Here is a 24,831-nt window from a genome sequence, read left to right on the forward strand (position 1 = left end):
GACTTTTTTTTCGTTGCGTTGAAGAGCGAAGTCCCTGGGCATATAGGCAGCTTTCCTTTTGTGCGGTTGATATTGCTCGCGGTGGTTTGGATATGCCAGGATTCCAGAAGGAGCCTCTTGTGGTAATTTGTTTCGGTTCCGAGGATGCGGGTTTCTTCAAAGTTGATTCTATGGTCGGAGTCCTCGGAATGTTCGGCTACTGGATTGCGCTCTCTTGCGAATTTGCGGACGTCGTTCTTATGTTGCCGAATTCTTTCTTTGAAATTTTTGGTTGGTGGCCCGGTGGCCACATGATTGGTGGCCCGGTGTCGGCCTGTGTTTACACAGTGGCTAGCGCACAAGGTAGACGTACAAAAAAAAAAATTCACAGGACAAACGCTAGACCTGCAACTGAATTTTACTTCGGAAAGGACGTATTTATACAAGATTTTATCTTCTATTCTCCTTAACTTGCCCAATTAAGAGCCTTGGCTGTGTTTGCAGGCGTTTGCCAGCGGTCGGTTAATTGCCAATCATGCATTGGCCAACAGAGCAGTTGGCCAGCCATTGCCCGATGCTGGCCCGAGCACATCGGCTACCAAATTAATAGGATTCACCTATTTTCTGGTATTGGTTTTACAATGCTTCTCTGCACCTCAAAAAGCTGTTTAAAAACTTGTTCACGACCGTCCAACATGGCGAAGTCAGCAGACAGAATGTGTCAAAATGAGTAATGAGATTTCAAAAGCAGTGCGAACTCCGAATAAAAAACTAGTTCGGCCGCACGACTCCAGATTCTCTAAACGAAATAAAGGGGAACCATTCATGACGCTATTTCCCCATCGCATGGCCCAGCACAGAACCGATTCCACTCGGAAACGATGATGTCCGCGCCACATAAGCAAGGGTCATCCAAGGCACTCCACTCGCCACTGTTGCGCGTAATGTACGCGAGTGCTCTCTCTCCATTTGCTAAAACTTTTTCATGGCATATATTAATCGCACTCAAATGAAATGTGGTCTACCGAGCACTCCTCTGAGAAAGGATAACATGGCGCACATAATTAAGTTACGTTTGCACACCATGGACACCTCTAGCTCAGTTCTTTTGAAACATCGGGCTACGCCGCTGCTTTGAGCGTGCATTCCGGGCTGTCCGGACTGGTTTTAGCTTTACCCCCACGTGCCCGTATTTCTTCGTCGCTTCCAGTTCCCACGCACCCGGTTTTCCTGTCTTGACATGCTCTGTGCGCATGCAGATGCGTCCTTTCACCACGGCGTGGCAACTGCAGCTGTAACCACTGCTAACGCGCGAGACAGTGTGTCCTTGAGCGTTGACAACAAAAGCAATAAGAAAGCCACTCGGCTCGTGTCGCAAGGAACGCGAGCTCGAGGCAGCTGTCGCGGAAACAGTATCGCTCGAACATCGGCTGCCAGCGCGAAATCGACACGCCCAGCTTGGCCGCACGTCGCGGTCTAAACGTAACTGTGCTGTTCACATCGTGCACAGGCTGGTTATTGTACAGCTAATTAAAGAGAACAAGGGAACTGTCAGTTTGCACACAACTTCAACATGTCTCGTGAGAAAAACTTGAAAAAAATTCTCGGCCAACACTGCCTCAGTAGGAGCTTCAAGCGTTTACATCGGTGTGCTCAGAAAACGTGGAGAATTATTATTATTAAACATCCGCGGATGTTTCCGGAATGGAAACGTCCCGTCTAAGACACAAGCAACGCCATCTACCTGATAGATTTTACACTACTATTGCGATTTACAGCTACCTTCGGTTATTCGGTATATGTCCTCGTTATATCAATAAATTTATAAACGTGCGTATCACACCGCGACGAATCGTTTGATACTACCCGGAACCCCCTGCGACAAACGGCTCGGCCGTTATGCCCGTATGAAGGTCCTCGGAATGCGCGGTTTGGGGGCGGAAAGGTCGTCGGTGCAAATCCCACACTTATTTTGGGTTGGTTTCTTCCTCGTCCCTTGTCTTTTTTGCGCGGTTTCAAGATGCACTCTACTAATATTTGGGGCTTCATCTCAAATAGTAATTTTATCCTCAGGAACATGCCAAGTCATTTGACACCAGTTCGAACATTCTGCGTCATATGGGTGGCCTCCAAATTTTATGCAAATGGTGGTCCCGGGGGGGGTCCCACTTCGATGGCTGCTATACTGGCACATATATAACGGATCGGATCGGATCGAAAATATAGGTAACAACTGAGGCGCTATGCACCCAGTGTTGATGTGCGATATACTGTGGTCATGTTGTAACTGTTTTGGTCAATTTGACCTTTATTGCAGACAGGACGCGTCCTTGACAAACATAAGTACTAAGAGCTAACACTCTTAAAATGTGCTCTTCATTCAAACCTGTGACATAACCATCGGTTGAATGCAAATGTGTCCCCTTTGATACTGGAGCCACCTGTACCTAAAAACAAGTGCCATAATATTTGTTTACTATTCTTTTGCAATGTTCCTATAGGTTTTATACGGTTATTGCTTAGCTGCAAACATATAATGACCATATGTATGCCAGCTGCGAGGTATCTGTATATCACCAAGCCCAGCAAGAAGAAAATGCTTCGTGGTGGTGTAACTATTTTTTACAGATACAGGTTCACGCAAGTCAAACCAGCTACCCTTCAGAAAACCAAGATAATGCCACATTTTATTTCAGTTCACAAAAGGAATGAAAGCATTGGTCAAATGTCAATGAACAATGTCGTAGTAAAGAAAGTAAAGAAAATGTGCATCTAGCAGTGATTAAAATCCTATTTTGTGCATGGCAGGTCACACACAGAAAATGGCATACATTCAATAAATTTAGAAATAGCAGAATCCGAGCATGAAATTTAGGGTGTTGGGGCAAAACGTGTTCCTTTTCTGCTTCCTAAAATCGTTTGGCCGTGATAAAGGTGATGTAATGTATAATGTTTTGGTAGCAGGCCATTTGGTTAAATATAATTCGAAGCCAGCAAAAGCTCCTTCGTGTGATTACCACCCCATCTCTCTGCCTTTTAAACATCTTTTGATGTTTCATTTAGCTTCCTTAGATTTGGGTAAGGACGAACTTAGCACAGTGTGCTTGAAAATCGCAAAAGCCCTAAAGTGCCGTATTCCAGCGGCAGCCCACAAACAAGCTTGCAGAGAAACAGTCCTTTAAATATACATCCTCAAAGTAGGTGAGCCTCAATAACCTTTAAATAAAAAGACCCAAACCTAACGTTAATGCAGAGAAAGTTCATTTTAAACCTCACAACTGTTGGTGTAGGTGGCAGCAAGCTATTCTCAACAATGATCAAATGAACGGTGACATACAAATAATTGACAAAAGCTAATACACAAGGAACTATACTCTTCCTAAAGCCATAGCCACAATGTCCCCCTCCAGGAAAAGAAAAAACACAACTCATACCTGTTGCGAGAGTGAACAAGCTTTGTTAGGCGAGAAAGTACCATGTTCAGAGCTGCTGCTTTGTATAACGAAAGGAAAGCTCATTGACCTTGTTAGAGTTCCGACTCAAAGGCATAAAATAATTCTCTTCGATGCAAGCTGAATTCTCACCTAAAAATAGCATCTGCAGTAAGCTTAATTTAATCTTGAATGACTGCTAGGCTAAAATTGTTCTGGCATCTATCACAGTTATTCTCCAATTACATATCTGAACTTATTGCAGAGATAAGAAGCAAGTACTGTACCCAACCAAGATGTAGGACAAAATGCACTGTTACAATCAATCCCTGTAGGGGCACTCAACTGTAGATGAGTAAACAGTTTGCAAAAAATAATCATACATGTGCATGCTAAGTGCACAAAACGTATTTAAAATTTTGCCTTATTTTCTAGTGTGTGTTCAACACAACCTACAATAGATTTTCAATTTGATCTGTCTTCCATGTCTTAGGCTTGAGATGCTGAGAAGCACCACATCAGCACACCCAACCAAAAAGAAGAAAACAAATGGTAGTGCAAGCATAATTTTGAGACAGCATGAAGGGAATATATGCAAAAATAATTGTAGGCCTTGTCATAGTTTACTTTTGGTGCTGCTATAAATAGATTGCTACTTCAGTATAAACACATGAAAATATGGTCAGTTAAAACGAAGATTAAAAGCAACAATAAATTCCAAATACAGACGTAAAAAGTGTAAAAATACAACTAGCAAAAATTAAGAATAGGGATTGTAAAAACAGACAAAGTGCCCCTAAAAAGCTAACCGCACACAGTTATATCTCAATGAGTCCAACCCTATCAGACACACTTTTGCTCCTGTAATATGTATTTTTTTCCTCAGCCACATAAGCCCTGCAATCAAAAAGGGCACGCCACACAGGAGGCATGCGGCTACAATGATATAGAGAAAAACGCCCCACGTCCTGCCGGGCGTCCAATGGTGGGAAGTCCCAGCCGCATGAGTGGCCTAGAATACAAAACAAAAGAACAGCCACAAATTCAAGAAGTGCGTGGTTAACTCTCTGAATAAATTGTACTAAAACAAATGAATGCTATACTTTCCAAGTGAAAATGCAGAGGACACAAACTTTCAGAGGTAGAGTTTAAAAAGACTGGCTCATATTCTCATATTGCAAGCAAAAAAGGCTGCTGAGAAATGCTGCTCCACACTGTATTCCAAGGGTCTGAGGAGGTGGCTCAGATTGCTCAAAAAGAAAAACATCAGGATTTATACAAAGGTTCATTAGCCAACTTCAAATATATGGCAGACTGTATTTGATACATGAAACAGCCAGAAATTTATCTGTTTCATTGCCTATTCTGCCACCTGACATGAATGAGTGCTAAGTGAAGAAATGAGCACATTAAATGCTAAGTAAATATTGCACGACGGCTCAATCAGTAAGCAAGTTGCACATTTTGTTACTTGACATTTCATTTGCAAACAGACTACGAAGGCACTAAATTGCTAATCTGAATTATTCCGTGCCAACCAGCAGGAGTAGGAGTAACAACCCATCAGATTATTTTAAAAAGTTGTGAAGTAATAGTACTCAAAAATATTAGTTTCTTTGCATGTGACAGGATGGCATTAACAAAGTGAAAGCAACGTAATGCGACAGCTCCACAACTCCATAATATTGCTTGACAGCACATTTACTGAAAGTTGGCCCTTTTAGATGCCGCTTGCCAATCCTATTAAAAGAAAGAAAATCAGCTAAAAAGTATATGCAAGGCCTCAGGAAAGCCAATCAGCTTTGCAGTGCTTAACAGCTATTATTTTGAACAGGACAGCACAAAATTTTTTGTATTACTAAGCATGACAATGGTTGGAAGCTGTAACATCAAAGCACCAGGATGTGCCAAAATAAGCCCTTCGAGAAATCATGAAACCACATTTTTTGTTTAGTATGCACATGACACTGGAAACTCAGAATAAAAATGCACTATTATGGGTGAAAAAATCTGTTTACTTAACTATGTCAAATTGCATGATGTCAACCTGTTTTGAAAAATATTATTGACTGTATTTGGTAAATACGTACAAGCACACAAAAAACAGAAACACACGAAGAAAGAGACTGAGACACCACGAGCGCTTACTCAAATTTGGTTCGACGGCGAACTTGGGTCCAAGACTGAGGATACGATCTAACTTTGCCGTCGAACCAAAGTTGAGTAAGCTCTTGTGGTGTCTGTCTCTTTCTTCGTGTGTTTGTGTTTTTTGTGCACTTGTACGTATTTGCAATGCACCAACTCGCCCAACAGTTCGTGCTCCTGTATTTGGTAGCTAACACAAAAAAAAGCACGACAGTAGCAATAATGAAGAGTGCAAAATTTACATGGAACAAAAAAATCATTGCTATGCATAGCACTCTTCAGAGAAAAAGCTGAAAGCTCACCATGTATGACATTGCTCACATAATGTTTGAAAAGGTTAAAAGTGCCATCAGATGCTCTTTCTACCCAAACTGAAACAAGTTTTCTCCTTATCGCAATGGTGCCGTGCAACAGTGAATAGATAACCGGATAGCTTGGCTCACCTGATCATAGAAATAGATGCATGACTACAGCTGCGAAATGTCAGACAGCAGTGAAAGCTGTGCTTGGGGTAGAGTCTGGAGGTGTCTTAATGCTCAGTAAGAGTGCCATAGTTTAAACCGTGTGAGCCCATGACACCTGCCCAGGATCAGACTGCTTTGCAGCATGTATTCCTTGGAGCCAATTAGATTTTGCACATAAAGCTTCCCACAAGCACCAATAAGCTTCTGTAGTCAATGTTCTTGTTAACAAAAATACCCAATAAGGCAACGACTCTGTGAGAATATGGTTTTACCCACCATGCCAGTGCCTACTCTTGAAGACTCAAGGACGAGAAAAAACGGCAGAGCTGGCAATTAAAGCCGGGTCAGCCCTGATGCCAGTGGTACTAGTATTCGACTAGAAATGCTGGACAAACCTGCCAATATAGCTCAGTCAGCCCTGGTGCAAGGTGGCACTAGTTTTCGACTATGGCAGTGTCATACAGTTCTGGCTGAGACAGGTTTTGAAATAGACAATATGCTATTAACTCATTTAGAAACTCTAGTTGGTACAAAACTATCCCATGGTTTTAAATGGCCATCTTTCTGCGTATCCAGAAATGGGCACTCACCAAAGTCACACAAGAAAAACGTAAAAGTATTGACGTTTCGGCACCACTACGGGTGCCTTGTTCACACAGGATGAAAATGAGAACCATCAACTATGGCCATCTTTCTCATACTCAGAGCTATAGTTATATCGTTAAATTATGTCAGACAATACCTATGTTTCTGGTGCTCACCATCACCTGAAGGGGGATGCCACATGAGCATACAAATCATAAAACAAACTCTGAAAGGACCACTGAATGACTTGACAACTGACCATGTAAGGCACAACGGAATGCCTTTTTCGTATTCTAATACCACAACTAGAATTGTTTCAGATGTACATTAAGTACAGTACAAAACCTACTTGTGTAATTTTTGTCAGCATACTTGACTATCACATCATCTGCGTCGCAGTGCAGAGGCGAGAATCCAACTCGCTTATTGCCCAGGTCAAAAACTGTTGTAAGACCTTTGAGGATACTGTAGCCGATGAGAAAATCTGCAGGGAAAACGATAATTACTTTACTTAAAAACAGGCAAGCACGAACAGAAACATCTCTGGTGCAGCCCGTGTTTCGAGAACAGCGCCATATCATAAAGAAAATATTCACCTTTAGGTAATGCACCCACTCCAAGCCTGAAACAGCCATGGTCACCGCGTTTTAAGGACACCTCTTGGAAGAGAACCTTAGTAAGAGTAAACAATACATATACCAATAAAACACATAAGCATAACACATTTCTCTAGGGGTGTGTGAATAGTGAAATTTTCAAATATGAATATGAAGAAAAAAATACATTTCAATGTAAAATCGAGTATCTGTTCAGTATGAAAAAATTTCAGAAGATAAGAAGGCAAATGTTACTCTTAATTTTCTCAAAACAGTATAAGGTATTTTCAACCGAGTAAACAGACCTGGACCAACACAGCACCACATAAAAAAAAAAAAAATGATGCACAGAAATGCATCTGTTTGATTAGACAACATACAGTATGCAAACTGTACTGTGGTCATGCAAAATGGGTTGGGTTATGGGGGCTTAACGTCCCAAAGCGACTCAGGCTATCAGGGACGCCGTAGTGAAGGGCTCCGGAAGTTTCGACCACCTGGGGTTCGTTAACGTGCAATGACATGGCACAGTACATGGGCCTCTAGAATTTCGCCTCCATCGAAATTCAGCCACCACGGCCGGGATCGAACCCGCGTCTTTCGGGTCAGCAGCCGAGCGCCGTAACCACTGAAATGACCCACCGCGGCGGGTTGGTCATACAAAATGAGTAACAAAATGAAATCCATGAATGAAATGACTCGCAACTAAAATAGCATGATGGGTAGTAAAACCTCATTAATTCGGACTTCCAAGAGACTGGAAGAGATGCCCCAGCTACCTGAAGGTTGAGTTGTTACCCCCCCTCCTCCCACTAAAAAAAAAAAACTAAGAGAGTGTAAGAGAAGAAATTTGTTAATATATTACAGTAGAACCCTTTTGAAATGAAGTTCAGAAACTAAAACTACACGGCCAGGCTATTTCATGCTTTAACGAAATCATCACACCCGCCGTTGCGCAGAGGTGGATGGGTTACACGGCACCATGCAATAGGTGGAATTTTTACTCAGTCAGTTGCCCTTCAAGGCGACACCTCAACTCAGCCCCCCTTTGGGAATCCTACGCGAAAGCTGTCAGTGGAAGGGGCACAGCAAAGAGGAGGTAGTGCACGTCGACCTTGCAAAGTTGCAGTGCTTGCACTACCACACTGTTTCTGTGGCAGCCGCTTTAATCCTGCACAATTTTCACCTATCAGAACCTATAAACAGCATTTTTCAACTCAGCAGGGACAATAGAAAAGGAGATGACCGAAACAAAAGCCTCGGAGCCAACCCAGACAACCTCTTCTCATACCACATTGCCTGCGTACGTCTATTGCGGCACAATTTCATTTTTGCACCTTTGGGCACATGTGTTCATGTCATAGTGACGATGGAAATGCACCAGCAGCAGCAACAAAATTCATGCCACCTGCAAACATGCGGGGTGTCGGTGTAGGGGCAGTGCGCTGGAAGCCGCCATAAGACATGGCGGTCAAGTGCTGATGCAGTGTAGCATCTTGCTTTGGCCGGTATGCTGTCACCGTTCCAGGCACACTAGACACAGGCTGTCAGGATTCAGCACAGGGTAAAGTGGTGACAGTGGGCATTCACGATGCACTATGCAGGAATGCTGCCACAACTACTCTTTAACAGCTGAGTTTGTATTGCATGGGTTTCAATACGAGTCTGGCACATGAAAACATAGCAGCTAGAAAAACACTAGGCCTGGGAACATAACAGCGGGATTCTACTGTAACTCATAAACAAATTTATTCTCTCACACTGCCCTGGTTTTTGCTTCAACACAATGTGCGTTATGTCAAATGCTCTGTTTAAGGTCTCAGGAGGCATAAAAGCTGCAACAGTGCCTTTGTTGCTTTCACTTGCTTAAAATCTCACGACTATCTGCTCCAAGTACTGGAATGTCAACCAAAGAAAAAGCAACAATAAAATCTATTTTTGTAAGCCTCATAAAACCTGAAATGACCTTTGACATCAGAGCCGCAGTTCTGCTGATACCAAAACAACACAGTTTAAGAAATTCAATTATATATCATCTACTGAGCGAATTCCATGTGTTTATTTACGTATGTTGTGCATAATTACAAAGGAAGCACACACAACCAAAATATGGTGTCTGTACTCATTTAGGGCCACATGATTATTACACCATGGTTACCATCACACCACAGACATACTTTTAACTGACTGCAGCTCAACATCAGGTGCCTGATTTTCAACAACAAAAAAAAGCTATTATGCAAAGGAAAGTTTGCTAACAAAATCCTTTGGTGCATTACGGAATGTTAGGCCGTACTTCAAGATCAGTAATGACATCTCTGCTATTCCAAAGACACATCAACGACAGTTGAATCATAATGTCTCTACTCTTTATTTAAAAGCAAAGTGAAAAGTGAAAGCTGCTTACTGTAGGTGGGACCTTCAAAGTGAAAATCTTGCCACTTGTGTCAGGTAGGAAAATCTCTAGGGTTGGTAGATCAGCCTTCAAAAATCCATCTTCTAGACAGTAAACGGCGTTTTCTTCTCTTGAAAAGTTATATGCAGCCTGTAAGCAATATCATGACATGAAGAATTAGTGCCTTGCCAATATGATATTATAATCCCATCGATAATAATATCGCATCATAGCGTGTTTTATGACCTTGTGCATAGTAATGGTTCACTTCAGTACACAGGTATATATTAGCTTATATACCCCAGCCAGGAAAATGTTTAATGTGTGCCAACACAAAGTTTAAAAAAGAAATAAAGTTGTGAAAGAAGTTTCTTACATTCCAAAAAGTCCATTTACAGCAAAGGAAAGCATTCATGCGTCAAGTATACAAAAAAAAATAAATGACTTGGCAATAAATTATTATAGTTTTCTACTTCAATCAATATTTTCACAGTAAACATTTGGTGTCATTTACATCTTTTATGATCAAAACTCATCATGTGGCCTGGCAATTTAAGAAGCAAAAGCAAGACAGCACCACCAAGAAGAAAAAAGAATGCAATAATGGTATTTACTCACCTGCTCACACAAAGCATCAAACATCCAGTCAAACACAACTTGTGGGACCTTCAGGTCTGTAGTTCCTGAGTCAACTATCACAGGTTTCTCATTGAGCTGAAAGTATAAGAGAGAAAGGCTGCATCAGGACCTCCTGTTCCCACTGGCATACAAGACTAACATGAATAAGTGCAAAGCAAAATGAACTCTATGCCAGTTAACTTATAACTGTTCGCATTTAGACAGACTAACTTCACAATGTTTTTCTCTTGGCAACTTCTGACATTGTTATTTGCATGTTGAAGTGGATAAAGCAAGATGACAATTAAGGGGGGGGGGGGGGGGGGGGGGGGCAGCAAAAAAGATAACCAATTTGATGAAATTTTCTATTTCTCAGTTATATTTTTTCATAACCTTCGGGTCACCATCTGTCTCGTGACGAAAAATTACAACAAAACATGCACTGAAAATTTTAAAAACTACATTTTATTAATGTGTGGTCATTGAGAATGGTGAAAAATTTGCGTTTCTGATTGTTGCAGCGCGTTGCAAATTTTGTTGGTTTCCGATGATGGAGCACCACAGTCTTAGTATCACCATGACGAGGAGAGATCAGTTTCAGCTGACTTCAATGCTGAAGATACAGTCAACTCTTGATATTTCAAATTCAAAGGGGACAGAATTTTTTGTATGAATTAAGCACAAGCTGAATTAAGGGGAGTACTTTTGACAGACACGAGATTAACAAGACCAAAGCCACCAGTTCAATTAAATTAGAATATTGAATGAAGCAAGGTCAAACTAACTATAGCCCACTGTATTTAGCATAGATTTAGTTACCCTTGTGGGTGCAGGCAGAATTCATACAACTTACCTCAGTGCATGAGCCTGGCCATTCCCTTGCACCCAGTTTAATATTTGTCACATAAACTGAGAAGTATGTGGGTATATAAACAGAAGTAAATATTGTTCCTTTTGGAATCTTTCCATTGAAGGTCTGTAAGGTGAAAAGTGAAAAGGAAGAATTTGCCAACAAAACAGATCAGACGAAACTTTAAGTGATATGTTCACTGATGAAATTGTTTTTCACCTTGGCCTTGTAACGCCCAAGCAATAAAACAGTTCAATAAGACTTGTGAACTTCCAGCATTCTGTCATTACGAGCCACTACATTGCACGACTGCAAAAAAAACTGGTAGGTTTATTGTAAAACATAATATTAGCAAGCTCCGCAGATTATGGTAATTTTCGAATGTCCAAACAAGGTAAAACTATGCACACATCCTCACTCACCCAAAATAAATAACTAAAGAGCAAAATTCAACATCATTCCATAAGCTGATATAGTTGTATATGCAATGAGATTTAAGTTATTTTGCCAGCAAGGTTAGCTTTTGCATTTGGTGACCTTACAACAGGCCCTTTATCCGTGGCAGTTCACACTTTGATTGCTTTGAGAAATATGTGGGTAAATGTGATTTGTACTCTACTCTTATGAGTATAAACGAAAACTAATGACAGCTGTACAGTCTGTATTGCACAGGCATCAAAGGGGTAAGTATAAGATAGCATCGAAGGCTGTGCATGCTATAAGTACTGCAATTAGAGCTGAAATAGGCGACTTTAGACGCTACTTTTTTTCTGGCAAAGTTGCCAATGTACATCAAGCACTCATAATATGACAACAAGCCATAACATCAAGGCTCATAACAACAAACCACTGAGTGGAGAAGATATCAGACACAAAGAGTAGCATCAGAAAAATATACTCACTAACACACCAGAACTTTGCTCAGAGTCTGTTTCATTTCGTTTGCAGAATGAAAGCACATAGTGAGTGATGCCTGTCTGGCTGCTCAAAGCATCCATGAAACTTTGTTCCTGGTGTTAAGGAAGGAAAGCAATCACATTCCACACTGTAACGCGCAGGCCAGCATGAGACCTCAACGGAAGTAGAAGTAACTGCATTCCAAACATGTTGAACGCACCGTTCAAATCTAAGAGATGCAATCTGCATCACGAATATTGCAATACAAAGTATAAAACAACTTGCTGCTGAAGTTTACAACATTAAAACAGTTATCACACTGCAAAAGCATTTTGCATCCATGCATCGGAAATACAGTCACTGAAACTTTTGTTACAACGGTGTACACTCCAACTCTCAACTGTGAATTGTGAAAAAGTTTTAAAGAACTGATCTCGCTTGCACCTTCTCCTCTACAGTGCCAGTGCACTGAATCTGCCTCCAACATGCGAGAAGGATGCTCCAACCACAAGGCCACCACTACACCAAGATTGCCTTTTTAAGGTACCTGTGGCAGAAACTGACCCACAGTCCACCACTATGGTATGCCTAATAGGAGTGCCCTTGGCTCCGACATGTAAAAGGCTGTTATCATTGAGCAATTTTTTTTTTATCACCCGTACTGCTCCAGCATGGACAATCATAAGGACAAGAAGCACCCACCTTAGTCAGGGGTGGGAAGGCTAAACCCCACAGGCCCTGCCATTGTGAGTGAGGTGGAAACATGTTTTCGGAGGAAGTTATGGCGATTATGGGCACCCTAAGCGATGATGCTCTTCCCCAGCCTTGCAGAATATCGTTTCCTATAGTTCCATTGTACCCGCCTTCAACAAACTTTTTTAATGCCAGTTCTCCAGTTGGCACAAATGATGATGATCTGAAAACAGAAGGGACACGTCGAACAGTAATAATAAAAAACAGAGAGAGAGAAAAAAAAAACGGTTGTGCCAGTAACAATTTTTATTTACCCTCGATTCTATGGATGCCCAGGACAGCATTGCAAATCCACAAATGGATCCTAGGGTGTTTAATAGGCTGCTTCTCACCATCCATCAAATTGATTAATCTTGACAGGTGCAGCCAGTTCACAGTTAAAGCAAAGTACAACAGCCAAGCTGCATCATTGCTGCATAGTCCATGGCTGCTCAAACTGGTCGAGAAACAGGCTCAGCACCACAAATTTTTTGCAGGTTGGGTTCGTCTCGATTTCATAACTGAGGTTTAGAGAGTGTTTAAAGACTACTGTCCTTATGTCCTAGCAGAGAGAGGCCGCATGGTTGCAATGTACAGACATTTTGAACACCCTGTGTGTGTGTGGATTACATGCAGCTGCTGTTCTAATTGGGCTTAAACAGCACTGCTGGCTTAATCTTTAATGAATGAAGAGTCCAACGGATAGCTGAAACTGGACTCGCAAAGAAAGCCAATTGATTGCTCCACAGTTTCCCGATAGGCACAGCGACCAGTGTCAGAAGCGTCATGGCTGAGCAGTACTGCATACTATCCATAGAGAAGAGGTCATCAAAAAATGGCATGAATGATTAGAAACTATATCGAATGCTTCTCGGAACGTGCATGATTCTTGGCTACATACCTGTTCGTGTAGAAAGGTGTGACTAAGTTTTTTTCCTCGTATGATATGACTGCAATGTCGCTGCTTCCCGTATCTATGAACAGGCTCATCTGAAAGATGCACATAGTGTGATATGAGAAAGGGTGCGCAGTACTGAGCAAGGCAAGTATGCATTTGTATGATCATAAAGTTCTCAGGGCAAGTTTCAAAGCACATCGCCAAGCAAGCACCACGAATGCAAATTGCTGTGGCATCAGATTTGAGCGCACCTGTTGTGGAGGCGTTCCGAAGTTTGCCTGTGCAATGAAGCCCACAGAACCGGTGCCCTCCACTCGTTTTCCTTCGATGGTTGTAAAGTTGATCGTGTGTGTGGCAAGTTGAATAGGAAATATAATGGCCCCATCATCTGTGGCGTTCCCAAACGTTTCACAGATAACTGAGAAGTACACAACAGCTACAGAGTAAAAATCTACGCGCATTTGACCCGCGATCCAGCACTGGCCAGCGCAGTGAAAATGGATTCAATCTGAAAGACAACACCATAGAAAAACAATTAGCGGCTGACTATAACGAAACAGACTCAAATTAGAGTTGATTAGAACTAGATGTGATGGAATCCACGCGGTGATACCAAAACAAAGCATAGAAGTTCTCAGGAAAACTTACGTCAGTTATGCATAGCGCGCAGGGAGTTCAGACGATGCGTTCATCCGATCAGAGCGCGTGGTGCGTGGGCCGCAAAACTTGTCAGAAAACAAAGACGAAATTGCCTCCTAACTGTCAGCGAGAGGCGACCGCAGCGTGCTCTCTTTGTGCCGCTGATTGCCACCATGGGGGTTTGCCCGAGGATTGCCCCTATAATTGCCAGCGGCAGTTGCCCAACGGGTAGTCAACATGACCGTGACGTTCTTCCGCGCTTATTTTGCTTTTCGTTTTGCGGTGGACAGTGGAACACTCTTGCCACCTTGCGCGTGGCTTGCGCACTAGGCGAAACCCTAAAAGACAAACTAATGCCTAAACCTGTAGTTTTTTTTATCAAAATTAACAAAAAAATGCAAACAAAAGTTTACTAGTGTAAAAATATTTTTTATGTTTTTAAGTGTTTGTCAAAATGTTGTTACACAATGGGCGGTAGAATTTAGCGGCATAGTTCGGAGGTGGCGTTATTTAGTTTAATCATCGCTTTCCGCGCTTACGCCGCTTACGCTGACGACGCGCTGACAACTTTCCGTTTGGTTTGAACCGAGCAGCAGAAACGTGCCGACGTATGGCATGAGTTTAAATTCGTTCAAGAAGTTGTGACGTCAGGCGTGCAGAGAATAGGAATCATAATGAGGCATCTATTATTCATTACAGTTCTTGCAGTACTGTTAGTAATATCAGCGGCGAAAAAATCGACGAAAGAAGGCGACAAGCCGGCTTGGACGAAGAAAGACCCACGGGACTACAACGATGCCGACATGGAAAGGCTGTTTGAGCAGTGGGAAGTAAGTATGAGCCTTTCACGAGTTCACTATTAAAGTGCGCAAGTGCAATAAACGTTTTTCTTCGCGTTTTAATTTCTTCAGGAGGATGAGGAGCCGCTTGAGCCGGATGAACTTCCGGAGTACATGCGACCCGCCCCCAAAATTGACATGAGCAAGCTTGACACTTCAAATCCAGAAAACATTCTGAAGGCATCCAAGAAGGGCAGAATGCTGATGACATTTGTCACTGTGTCAGGTGAGCGCTGGACCATAGCCAAAAGCCTGTCACCGTTCCTATTTTGGGTATGCCTAGCGAAAACCTGTTTTTTATTTTTTGAATTTTCAAGTTTGTAAGAGCGCGCGGGACTGCTCCAGATAATGGCGATCACTTAAATGCAAACCACACTGCACAAATAGCACATGGGGCTTGAATGGATTTTTGTCGCCCAATTTTGATGCTATCCTCGGCACGAATAGGTAAAGTGTTCGTCAGTCTTTTGTAGAGCTATCGAGCAGTTTCCGGCGAAATAAACAATGCAGCATTAGGCAGCTACTGGGTTTGGCGTCAAAAGCTTGTGTCTGCAATATCTGTAGATCTGTACGGCATAATTTGTGCGCAAGCGTCGTCTTTGAAACCTCACACTTGCAACCAGACATGGCTCTGTACGATAAGTAGGCTGGTCGGCTAAGGGTGCAATGTCATTAAGAACTACTTACAAGGTCTTTTGACTTGGCTGCACTCGCTGCACTAGTTCTGTGAAGTTCTGCGGTCGTGCCGCCAGTGTGCAGCGTCAGTTCAGGTATCAAGTGCAGCTTGGCACTGGCTGCTTCCAAAACGAATGGTCGAGTCCAGGCCTGGTTGTCTGCTAGCCTTGGCGTCGCCACCAAATTGCAGCCAACTGCGTGCTGCCGACTTCAACGGGTGCCCCCAAATCCCAAACCACGTGAAGAATGTTCAAGCAGCAAGTTGCAATGAAGTGTTGCCATGAACCAGCCCCAGGAAATCGTCGTTTCACAGAAAAAAAAAGTCGTTGCATGTATACGCACAGACGATTTATGAATATGTGCTGAAATGCTGCCCGTGCGGCTCGACTTGACCATTTAGGTTTACACTCATGACGCCACAAACAGTTACTCACCTCCTCCTTTCAAGAAAGAACTGACATCATTTCATTCAGAGGCTACTGTCGTATCTTCTCCGCTTCTCTGACTACACATGGCGCTTGCCATGTTGCTGGACTACAGCTGCACTTCTGCTTCAAAGAATGCAAGCCAGCTAAGAACTCGTGCTGCACTAGCTTGGCACTTTTGCAAAACAAAGATGGAAGTGCAGCGGATGCGTGTTGCGCTGCCAAAATGAATGCGAAGGAGGTGCAGTCCTTGAACTGGTGCTTAAAGTGCTCGAAGAGACTGATCGAAAATCGAAGAGACTGATAGTTTCAGTTCTAGTATCTGCAGGGGTCAGTCTCACCTGCTGTCCCACAGGACTTGCAAGAGTCCAGCTGAATGAATGCCACCGTTGTTCTTTTGAAGGAGAGGAGACTGCAGTTTTCAAAAGAATCATGTCCATGTTGCAGAAATTCTGATGGAGCCTGGCAGTGTATAAATAGGGTCCTTCGTTTTTGGGTTTTATTTGTTCAGGAATTTGGGAGTTAAAAATCAGGCAATATTTTTCTAGCTGAAATTCGGGTACAAATCGGGTTATTAAGCAAATGGCTCCATAATTCGGGCTGTATTGGGGCATATTTTATAGCGCTCGTTTTCGTGTGTGACATAAGATGCTCTGTTTTTTGCACATTGTTTTGTAAACAATGTGTAAACAGTGTGCAAACAAAATAAATCAAGTATTTCTTTTTTCTTATTTATTATTCATATTTTGCTGCACACGTCATCATTGTCTGCGCAGCACTTCTGTGTCCGTGAAACACCTGTCTGAGTTTGTTTATACACTGCAACAGCATTCATTCAACATCAGTGCGATCATTTTAGATGCAGCTTAGCTTTTAATACGTACGGTGAAACTCCTGCAACCAGTCTGCCACTGAACTCAAACCATGCACATAGGAAAGGGAGAAAAGTTCTGATGGATGGATTAATATGGCTGTCACATGGGCACTTTCGATCATGATCGAGCTCAGTGCAGATTCGTTGTTGCTACATAGCCACTTCAATTGAGCCCTATCTTGCTCAACCTCAAGCTGGTTCCTGAAGCACGATTGAGCTTTTCTGTCATGGTCGAGGGCTGCTACCCTCATGCTCAGGAATTATTCGAGTGCTAAAATTGAAACATACGGAAATTTAATCTATTAAAAGGTATGAAATTTCAAAACTTTATCTTGTTCAGTATGAAAGTGATGAAAAACCCATTTGTTTGCCACCACTTCTACAACTATGTCTGCGCATAGTTCCATCTAGCATGTAGCAGGCTAGCTCGTCGATTGTGATCGAGCAGCAGCAGAACAAAGTATTCATCTACGTAACGGAGGAATATCTTTGGCTCTGGACTGAAGGTGACAAGTGCCCGCCTCTTGATGTCCTCCCTAGCTAAATTAGCCATTGTGACTTATATCAACGCTCCCATGGCAGTCCCCATTGGTTGCTCAAAAAATTTTCTTTGAAATATGAAATGCGTACTGCGGAGACAAAAGTCAAGGACGCAGCATACACACATGATTTGAGTTCAGTGACCCATCAGTTGCAGAAGTTCTGCCATGCATGTGTTGAAAAGCTTAGCTGCACCTCGACTGCAGTCACAGCGTGATGAAGGAACTGAGCAGGTTTCAAAACACTGCATTCTTGTACAAGTACTTCGTCAGTGTTCCTTTTCCTTCTTTATTCTTTATCCTTGTTAGTAGCTGCTGTGTTGAATTACTCTTCTCCCATTTTACTTCGTAGGAAAGCCAACAAAAGAAGAAACTGATGAGATAACACAGATCTGGCAAACAAGCTTAATGAATAATCATATTGTCGTAGATAGGTGAGTACATTTGACTTGCATTTGAATTGAAAAAAAAAATGAAAAAACAGGTTGGAACTGTGCCCTGTCCAATACATCACGCATTGACGCTTGGTTTGCTTACTTCTGGTGTGTGTCTGATGCTGGCAGTACGATGTGCTCCAGGCAGCTCGCTCACACACGTCTTTAGGAATAACGTGCCTGGGTTGGTTTGACGCCTCATCGGTCATTGGCTTTGCAGCTTGCGACACAGAAAGGCATATTCATCTCGGGCAGACGCAAAACACACGGCGAATGGCTCCAGTACCGGTGACAGAAAGATGCGGTAGTGACAAATCGGAACAATATGCACGAAGGCACTGACCTCGCACAATTGCCAGCAAAATAACTGCAAGGCTAACCACACCAGTAGCTAACAACAAATCAACTCTACTCAACTTAGTTCAAGCCAAAACGAAGCTGCGTAAGCAGACAACTTTCTCAACTACTGAAAGTGTGCCCATGCAATGTCTAATAGCCGGCCGCTCACTATGACATCACTGGTACTCGTGATGCACACAGCCGTTGCTGCGGCTCAGTGGTATTGGTGTTTGGCTGCTGCCCAGGAAAATGCAGGTTCGATCCCGGCCACGGTAGTCTCATTTCGATGGAGGCAAAATGCAAGAGGCCCGTGTTCTGTGCGATGTCTGCACCATTTCATTTCCCCAACAACCAATTTAATTTATTTTAACTTAATACACATTCTAGAAAACAGTTCCAAAAATTTCTACTACACAGTGATTGCTCAAGCTGCGAGTTTTCAGTATCTTGGTTGTGGTGCCGTCTGATGGCTATTGTGCTCCTTAGTCATTGCTTCAAGCATTGGAAGGCCTAAAAAGGGGAAATATGTTATAGTGTTTTAAACGGCCATTGTATCAGGGGCTTATAGTGCTTTAAACAGCCGTTGTATCTACACCACCAAACATTCTATTGGGACTAAAAAATTGAGGTGCTTTTAAATCAATGGACAGTCTGTTAAAACACTCTGTGGTTGGATTAAATCTTGCTTGTTGTGATGATTGTATCTTAGCAGCTGAAGCGAATGTTGCTTTCCCAGAAAAACATTTGTGCTCCTTTCAAGTTCATATTTATGCCAGGCACAAGAAATACGCAGCAAAGCTTGTTATAAGATGGTTGTTTCATAGTAGCACGAAGTGGACAGTTATAATATAACTGTAGCCATGGTGCCATAAATGTGCATTAAGACAGTCGAGACAGAAAGTTAGAAGAGCTGGTTAAACTTACTTGGTAACAGTGCAATTTGCACTTGTTAGCTCAACTTGTTGACTGTTATTTCTGAGCACTTTCATGTTCCTTTACTTCTGTTCTTGGCCTGTGCATTTGCATTTTTGCAGTGTTACCAGTGAAAAGAAAGTCAGTTCTGTTAAATGAACAGAGTACATATTTTGTGAAGTGACTACCGTAAGAGGAGACTGAAGCATAGTCTGATGGTTTGGTGATCTGGGAGTAATGCTAGTATGTAACAAAAAACAAGAGCCAAAGCTGAATTTGTGGTATTTTTTTTAACGGGAAGTTCGCTGTCATCAGGTGAAACATAACATTGTGTTTACTGAAATGCACATGTGTTTCTACCGTTTCAGATACATCCTTGATGACAATCGAGCCCTGTTCTCATTCAAGGACGGCTCGCAAGCTTGGGAGGCAAAGGATTACTTGATTGAACAAGAGAGGCTCGAGACAATTACAATAGAAAATAAGCCATACTATGGAAAACACTTTGAAGAAAAGGTATGTTTGGAGCAAGGTCACTGTTTTTTATTTTATGAAGTGAGTTACCTGGACTAGTGTGAAGCAACACATAAGAATTTGAAAAAGTTTACATGTTTAGCTTGCTACGGACAGTGCAGTGAGCTGTAGAAAGGAAAATGATAGGGGTTATGCTAAGAGGCACGAAGAGAGCGGAGCTGGTTATGGAAATGCACTGTATGATATCCTTGCTGAAATCAAGAAGAGGAAATGAACATGGACAGAGCATGTAATGCGGAGAACATACCAGTGTTGATTTTTTAGGGTAACGGCATAGTTTCTTACTATACACTAGAGGGAAAGCTGGCAGCTGCGCAGTTCATCCACCATGCAAACCTGAGACATGCCGGGAAGACGGCGCTTCGGATTGACATCTGGTGACTTGTTAACTGTGCTACAGATTGGACATTTTTGGTTGTTCAGTTTCGTTGCAATCACTGTAGTTTTTACAGATGTTTTGTGTGCTTTGTGGTGATGTAGTTATCCATGCAGCTATGCACGCAGTTAGTTTGGCATCCGAAGCATCAGAAGGCGCTTGACTAGTAGCGAGCTGAGCAAAGTATCTGGTACCTGCTAGGCCTGAAGTCAATTTGCCCCCTCGCTGGGAGCCATTTACGCAGCAAGCTGGATTTGCTCAGCAGGAACCTGTGCTACCTGTGCATTGAAAGGCGAAAGAAGGGAACAAAGTTTTTGTAAATTGAACTCGGCAGTCTGCAGCAGTGACCATTCTCCTAATTACTCGTAGAAGTCTCGGAGACACTTGTCTTTTAAAAGCGCGAAGTACTTCGACAAGTGCAACTTATGTTAACCGTACTCGCCAACGATTGTGTTTGGTTCATTTCGAAGACTGGCGGTGGCCGTGCATTGTGTGCAGAAATGACTTCCATCATGAATTAATTCGCGCACATACCCGCATGAACACGGCCATCACTTACTTGTAGCAGGACAGGTGTCCTCTTTCTAATTTATGTTTTTCTTGGCAAAATCTTTAAGTTCAGCGTCAGGACATGGCGAGAGCTGGCACTTATTGCGTGCGAACTAGTTTCGGATAGATAAGCAAGGGCTCGGACAAGTTTCTCATGGCATGAACATAGCCTATGCACGGACATAGGGCGCGAACCCGCAGTAGCAGCTACACCAATTAAATGTTTGTTTTTCACAATACGAAAACGGAAGATTTTAAAGTATAGTGTTTTAAGCGTTAACAATTTTTTTTTTTTGCAAGAATATCTGCTCTAAAAAGTGTGCCTGTTAAACGAAAGAAATTATTTTCCAAAGTTAGCTATCTTTGGTGGCTTGAAGATAAAGCTCTCTCTCGCCATGGGCAAATTCGGTGCTTGTTTATGCCTATCTGCATTTTGGTACATCTCAGCCAATTTCTCATGCCTGAGAAGAAGGCTGAGGCTTTTATATTGGTTGGTCGGGAGCCTGATATCCTTGCAGAGCCAAGGAAAGCTACTGAGGTTACCCAGCCCTCTTTAAAGCTTTTACTAGTAGCCACTTCTACAATTTGTGTATGTGTTCACTAGGTAGTATTAACGTTTGAGGGCCTCTACACCAGGGATGATTTTTACAATTCTATAATATTCAACACAAGGCTTTTCCTATATACCTTGTTCTTGGCGCATGATGGCCTCAGTTGCCTATGTGCCATAAAACCCAACACAACACGCCTATCTGCATTTCTGCTCATTTATTGCAATAATGTACTTTGAGCATATTTCATAACAGGACATACTGATTGTAAAAACAACACTTCCTTGCTTTATATAATTTTCAAAAAATGTGTATTTCTGTAGTCGTAGTTATGTTTTAGGGCCAAGCCAAGTACGACACGCTGTCTTCCCGGCATTCCCACTGTGGATGAAGTGCCCTTTACGAAACTCGCATAGACTGTGGCGCCAGCTTTTCCTCTAGGTGATGTTTAGAAATTCTGTGGGTAACAGAGTGGATTTGAAGGGAACGTAAACATAGAGGGCAGATGAAATGATCTTGGCAGGGACAGTGCGGCCGCGACTGGTGCAAGAGGGGGTTAATCGGTGATACCGGGAAAGGCCTTTGTCCTTTAGTGGACGTAGCCTGGCAGTGATGATGGTAGGTATAAAGCTCAACTAGTAATAGCTAACCTTTAGCTTGGAGTTCCTGTCCAGGTTTGAAAAGTTGCACACAATTATCTGATGAATTAGTCGGGCTTATACCTTTTTACTTATTAGATTATATGACACATTCAGCTACCAGGCCTCTTGTAAAAATTGTGTGAAATATAAATATTCATGCACTGTACCAAGTAAATGCTTTTATATTTTAATTTTTTCAGGAAATACAGGACATGATAGCGCTTATCAATGAGAAATATAAAAAGTGACAGTACTATTCTCTGCTTCAGATGTTGTATCACCATGTCAAATACGAAATCTCAGTAATGAAAAATTCAGGGATGGTGGTCCAGTAAAGGCTGTGTTCAGTGAAACTCCTGTCTTTAAAATAATCAAGTAAATTGACATATGAGACTGAAAAGCGAGTTTCCATTCGCTGCCACAAACCAGAACATTTAAAGAATGTACAATGTACTTTCTGCGCACTTTGTGACTAACTTGGGCATATCTGTAAGTACTCGGTTGCCAATTGCCTTGCTGTGTAATCTGTGGGTACAGGAGGAGTTGGTTTGTTGGTGGTCATAATATAAAATTGTCCATTTCATTATAATAAAATCACAATTGAGGCTAATCATGGTTGGTTTCAAGACTCCTCAGTGGTCCAGCAAATTTGGCAGTTGGCAGACACCTGATACCAGGAAATAATGTTGCTGTTCCCCCTATTCTGCAGGAACGAAGCAAGAAAGCAAGTGACGAGCTGTGACATGCGTCATCATCACTGCAACGTGTACGGTCACTCATCTTCCAATGTTTATATTTTGGCACAACTGTGTAAAGCGCACAATTTTTGATGTCTTGGGCTGTGCCAATGTATTTTTTTTTCATGCGGCAGTGTGCTTGAAAAGCGCTTATTTACATTTGTTACATCACTGATTTCAAAAGGCATACTTTGAAATCACTCATATATGCATTTTGAATAAATATACGATTAATTTATAACGTGTGTCTTCTGGATTAGTGGCAGTCTGCAGCTGGGATGCTGATGGCTAGCCAATGGGAAATTGTGGGAGACTCGATTTATTGGAGTGCACATGCAGTATTGCTAGTTGTTCTGGGGAAATTTACCCAGAAAGATTGAAAAAAATAATTTTTATGCGCTAGTCTCTTCAGTGGGATATTTCGGCTTGCTGCCAGGGTCTAAACCTTCACCTTCTGTTTCACCTCCCTAGTTGAATAGCTGCATACCTGAAAAACTGCCTGATGCCCTTTTCTCTTGAACTTTACCTTTACCCTTAACCGATGGTGCAAAATAATGTTAACTTTAGGTGAGGCAGTTACTCAGTCTTCCCTTTCCCAACGCCATTTCTTTCCTGATGTGCATCAGCAGCCTTCCACCAGCTTCAGACCAGCACTTATCTCTCCCCCTCACCACCTTCTTTGTTTTCTCTGTTTGCTGGGCAGCCTCAGGCATCGCTACCGTGGATACCATTGCTTCTAGCATAAGACAAGTGAGGCCCCGGCCTAGCTCACTGGCATTTCTTCCTCGGACGCTTGGAAGAAATCATGGCTGCTTCTGAAACGACACACTCACATACTACCCTCACCAAATGTGCCTGCCCTCTCCAGAATTGAAACCGAGGAATGCATTTGGCTTCTATATTCGCAGATTCCGTGCCTGCAGTTTTAATGGATATAATGCATTTAATCTCGGCACTTTCACATTTTCGTGACCGACCGCTACATTTTTGTCTGTACCTCTGGGAACGGACTGCTCATCTGAAAAACTGACATTCACGCCTTCAAGAGATCACACTACACATGGCTAGGTGTAGACGAATGGCCGAATGAATTGCCACCTGTATAGGACGATGGGTTACCTATATTTCTAGATGAGCGTGCATGACAGGTTACAAGGGTGAACACTTGGAAGAGCAAAGCAAAGGTGCGATAACTTCCGTGGGAAGCCTTTGTTTCTCCTCCCTCAGTTGCTCTATTAGCAGAATGCAAAAAATGCCTGTGTGCTGTGCAGTGTCGGTGCACGTCAAAGAAAGGGGGTTGGAATTTCCTTATGCACTTTTTTAAGGGCCGCGCTTTTTTCGACATTTTGACGTGATGCATCCCTTACACTAAATCGGAGTTTTCTCCTTTCAATTTTTCTAACTGCAGTGGAGCCCAGGTTATGCATAGCCCGTTTGTACGAAGACCTGTATTTTGATACAAGTATTAAAGTAATTATAGTAATTTGTATTTTAATAAGCACTGGCCTGGTTGGACCTTTTGCGGAAATAACGCATTAGAAGTCTGTATGATATGACGACCGGCGGGAACCATCCGCAATAAAATGCTAGTAGGGCACTTCACTGGCAGACATCAGGTCACACCAGATGATTATGAATGAGAAAAAAAGAGACTTGTGCATAGAGCGATGAGGTCTGGCCGACTGTTGGAAACGGCGCTTCGCGGGTGCGACTTTTTTTTCAAGCTATCCTCTGCCAAGTTGGGGGATCGGCTCTTACATGAGTGTGTATGGTAACCGGAGCCTTCCGCTATGGAGCACCACTCCCGCTCCCTCCTTTAACTCCTTTCTCCATCCTGCCCCTCGAAGTGGTTTGGGTGTCCACCAACCAGTGAAGGTTACAGTGCCTTACCTTGGCACGTCACCAAGTTTTATCTTACGCACTGGTTTCTGTTCAAAAATCTTTTGCCCAGTATTGTTGGGTATGTTGAGCATTCATTTATCGATATCTGTATAATTGTGTGACAAGCATAGTCTGTTTTTTCGTTTTCTAACTAGCTAGTTTTCCTCTTGGCATATAGCCTAAAGTCAGTGTCAAATTTAGTGGAGAAATAACTAGAAAATTCGAAATTATGTACAAAAAGTTGCTCACGGCTGTACACTGGTCTAGGCAGGTGCATGCTGTATGCCCATGACCAG

General features: G+C 42.5%; 2 protein-coding genes across 2 annotated transcripts; one reads left to right on the top strand and one right to left on the bottom strand.

Moving 5' to 3' along the window:
* Positions 1 to 4,092: 4,092 nt before the first annotated feature.
* Positions 4,093 to 14,531, bottom strand: LOC144093707 (beta-secretase-like). Its single transcript, XM_077627312.1, is given in 13 exon segments — positions 4,093 to 4,275; positions 4,278 to 4,380; positions 4,382 to 4,422; positions 6,954 to 7,088; positions 7,201 to 7,276; positions 9,608 to 9,745; positions 10,214 to 10,309; positions 11,067 to 11,189; positions 11,966 to 12,073; positions 12,663 to 12,876; positions 13,594 to 13,682; positions 13,842 to 14,098; positions 14,239 to 14,531. Coding segments are annotated over 12 exon segments (1,380 nt in total). The 5' UTR covers positions 14,052 to 14,098; positions 14,239 to 14,531; the 3' UTR covers positions 4,093 to 4,228.
* Positions 14,532 to 14,738: 207 nt separating this feature from the next.
* Positions 14,739 to 22,895, top strand: boca (LDLR chaperone boca). The gene is made up of 5 exons (XM_077627313.1): positions 14,739 to 15,059; positions 15,141 to 15,294; positions 17,934 to 18,015; positions 19,635 to 19,782; positions 22,627 to 22,895. The coding sequence occupies exons 1-5, from the start codon at positions 14,904 to 14,906 to the stop codon at positions 22,657 to 22,659; spliced, it is 573 nt and encodes a 190-aa protein (XP_077483439.1). The 5' UTR covers positions 14,739 to 14,903; the 3' UTR covers positions 22,660 to 22,895.
* Positions 22,896 to 24,831: the final 1,936 nt, after the last annotated feature.

Source organism: Amblyomma americanum, chromosome 6, assembly GCF_052857255.1.
Source record: "Amblyomma americanum isolate KBUSLIRL-KWMA chromosome 6, ASM5285725v1, whole genome shotgun sequence".
Lineage (NCBI taxonomy): Eukaryota > Metazoa > Arthropoda > Arachnida > Ixodida > Ixodidae > Amblyomma > Amblyomma americanum.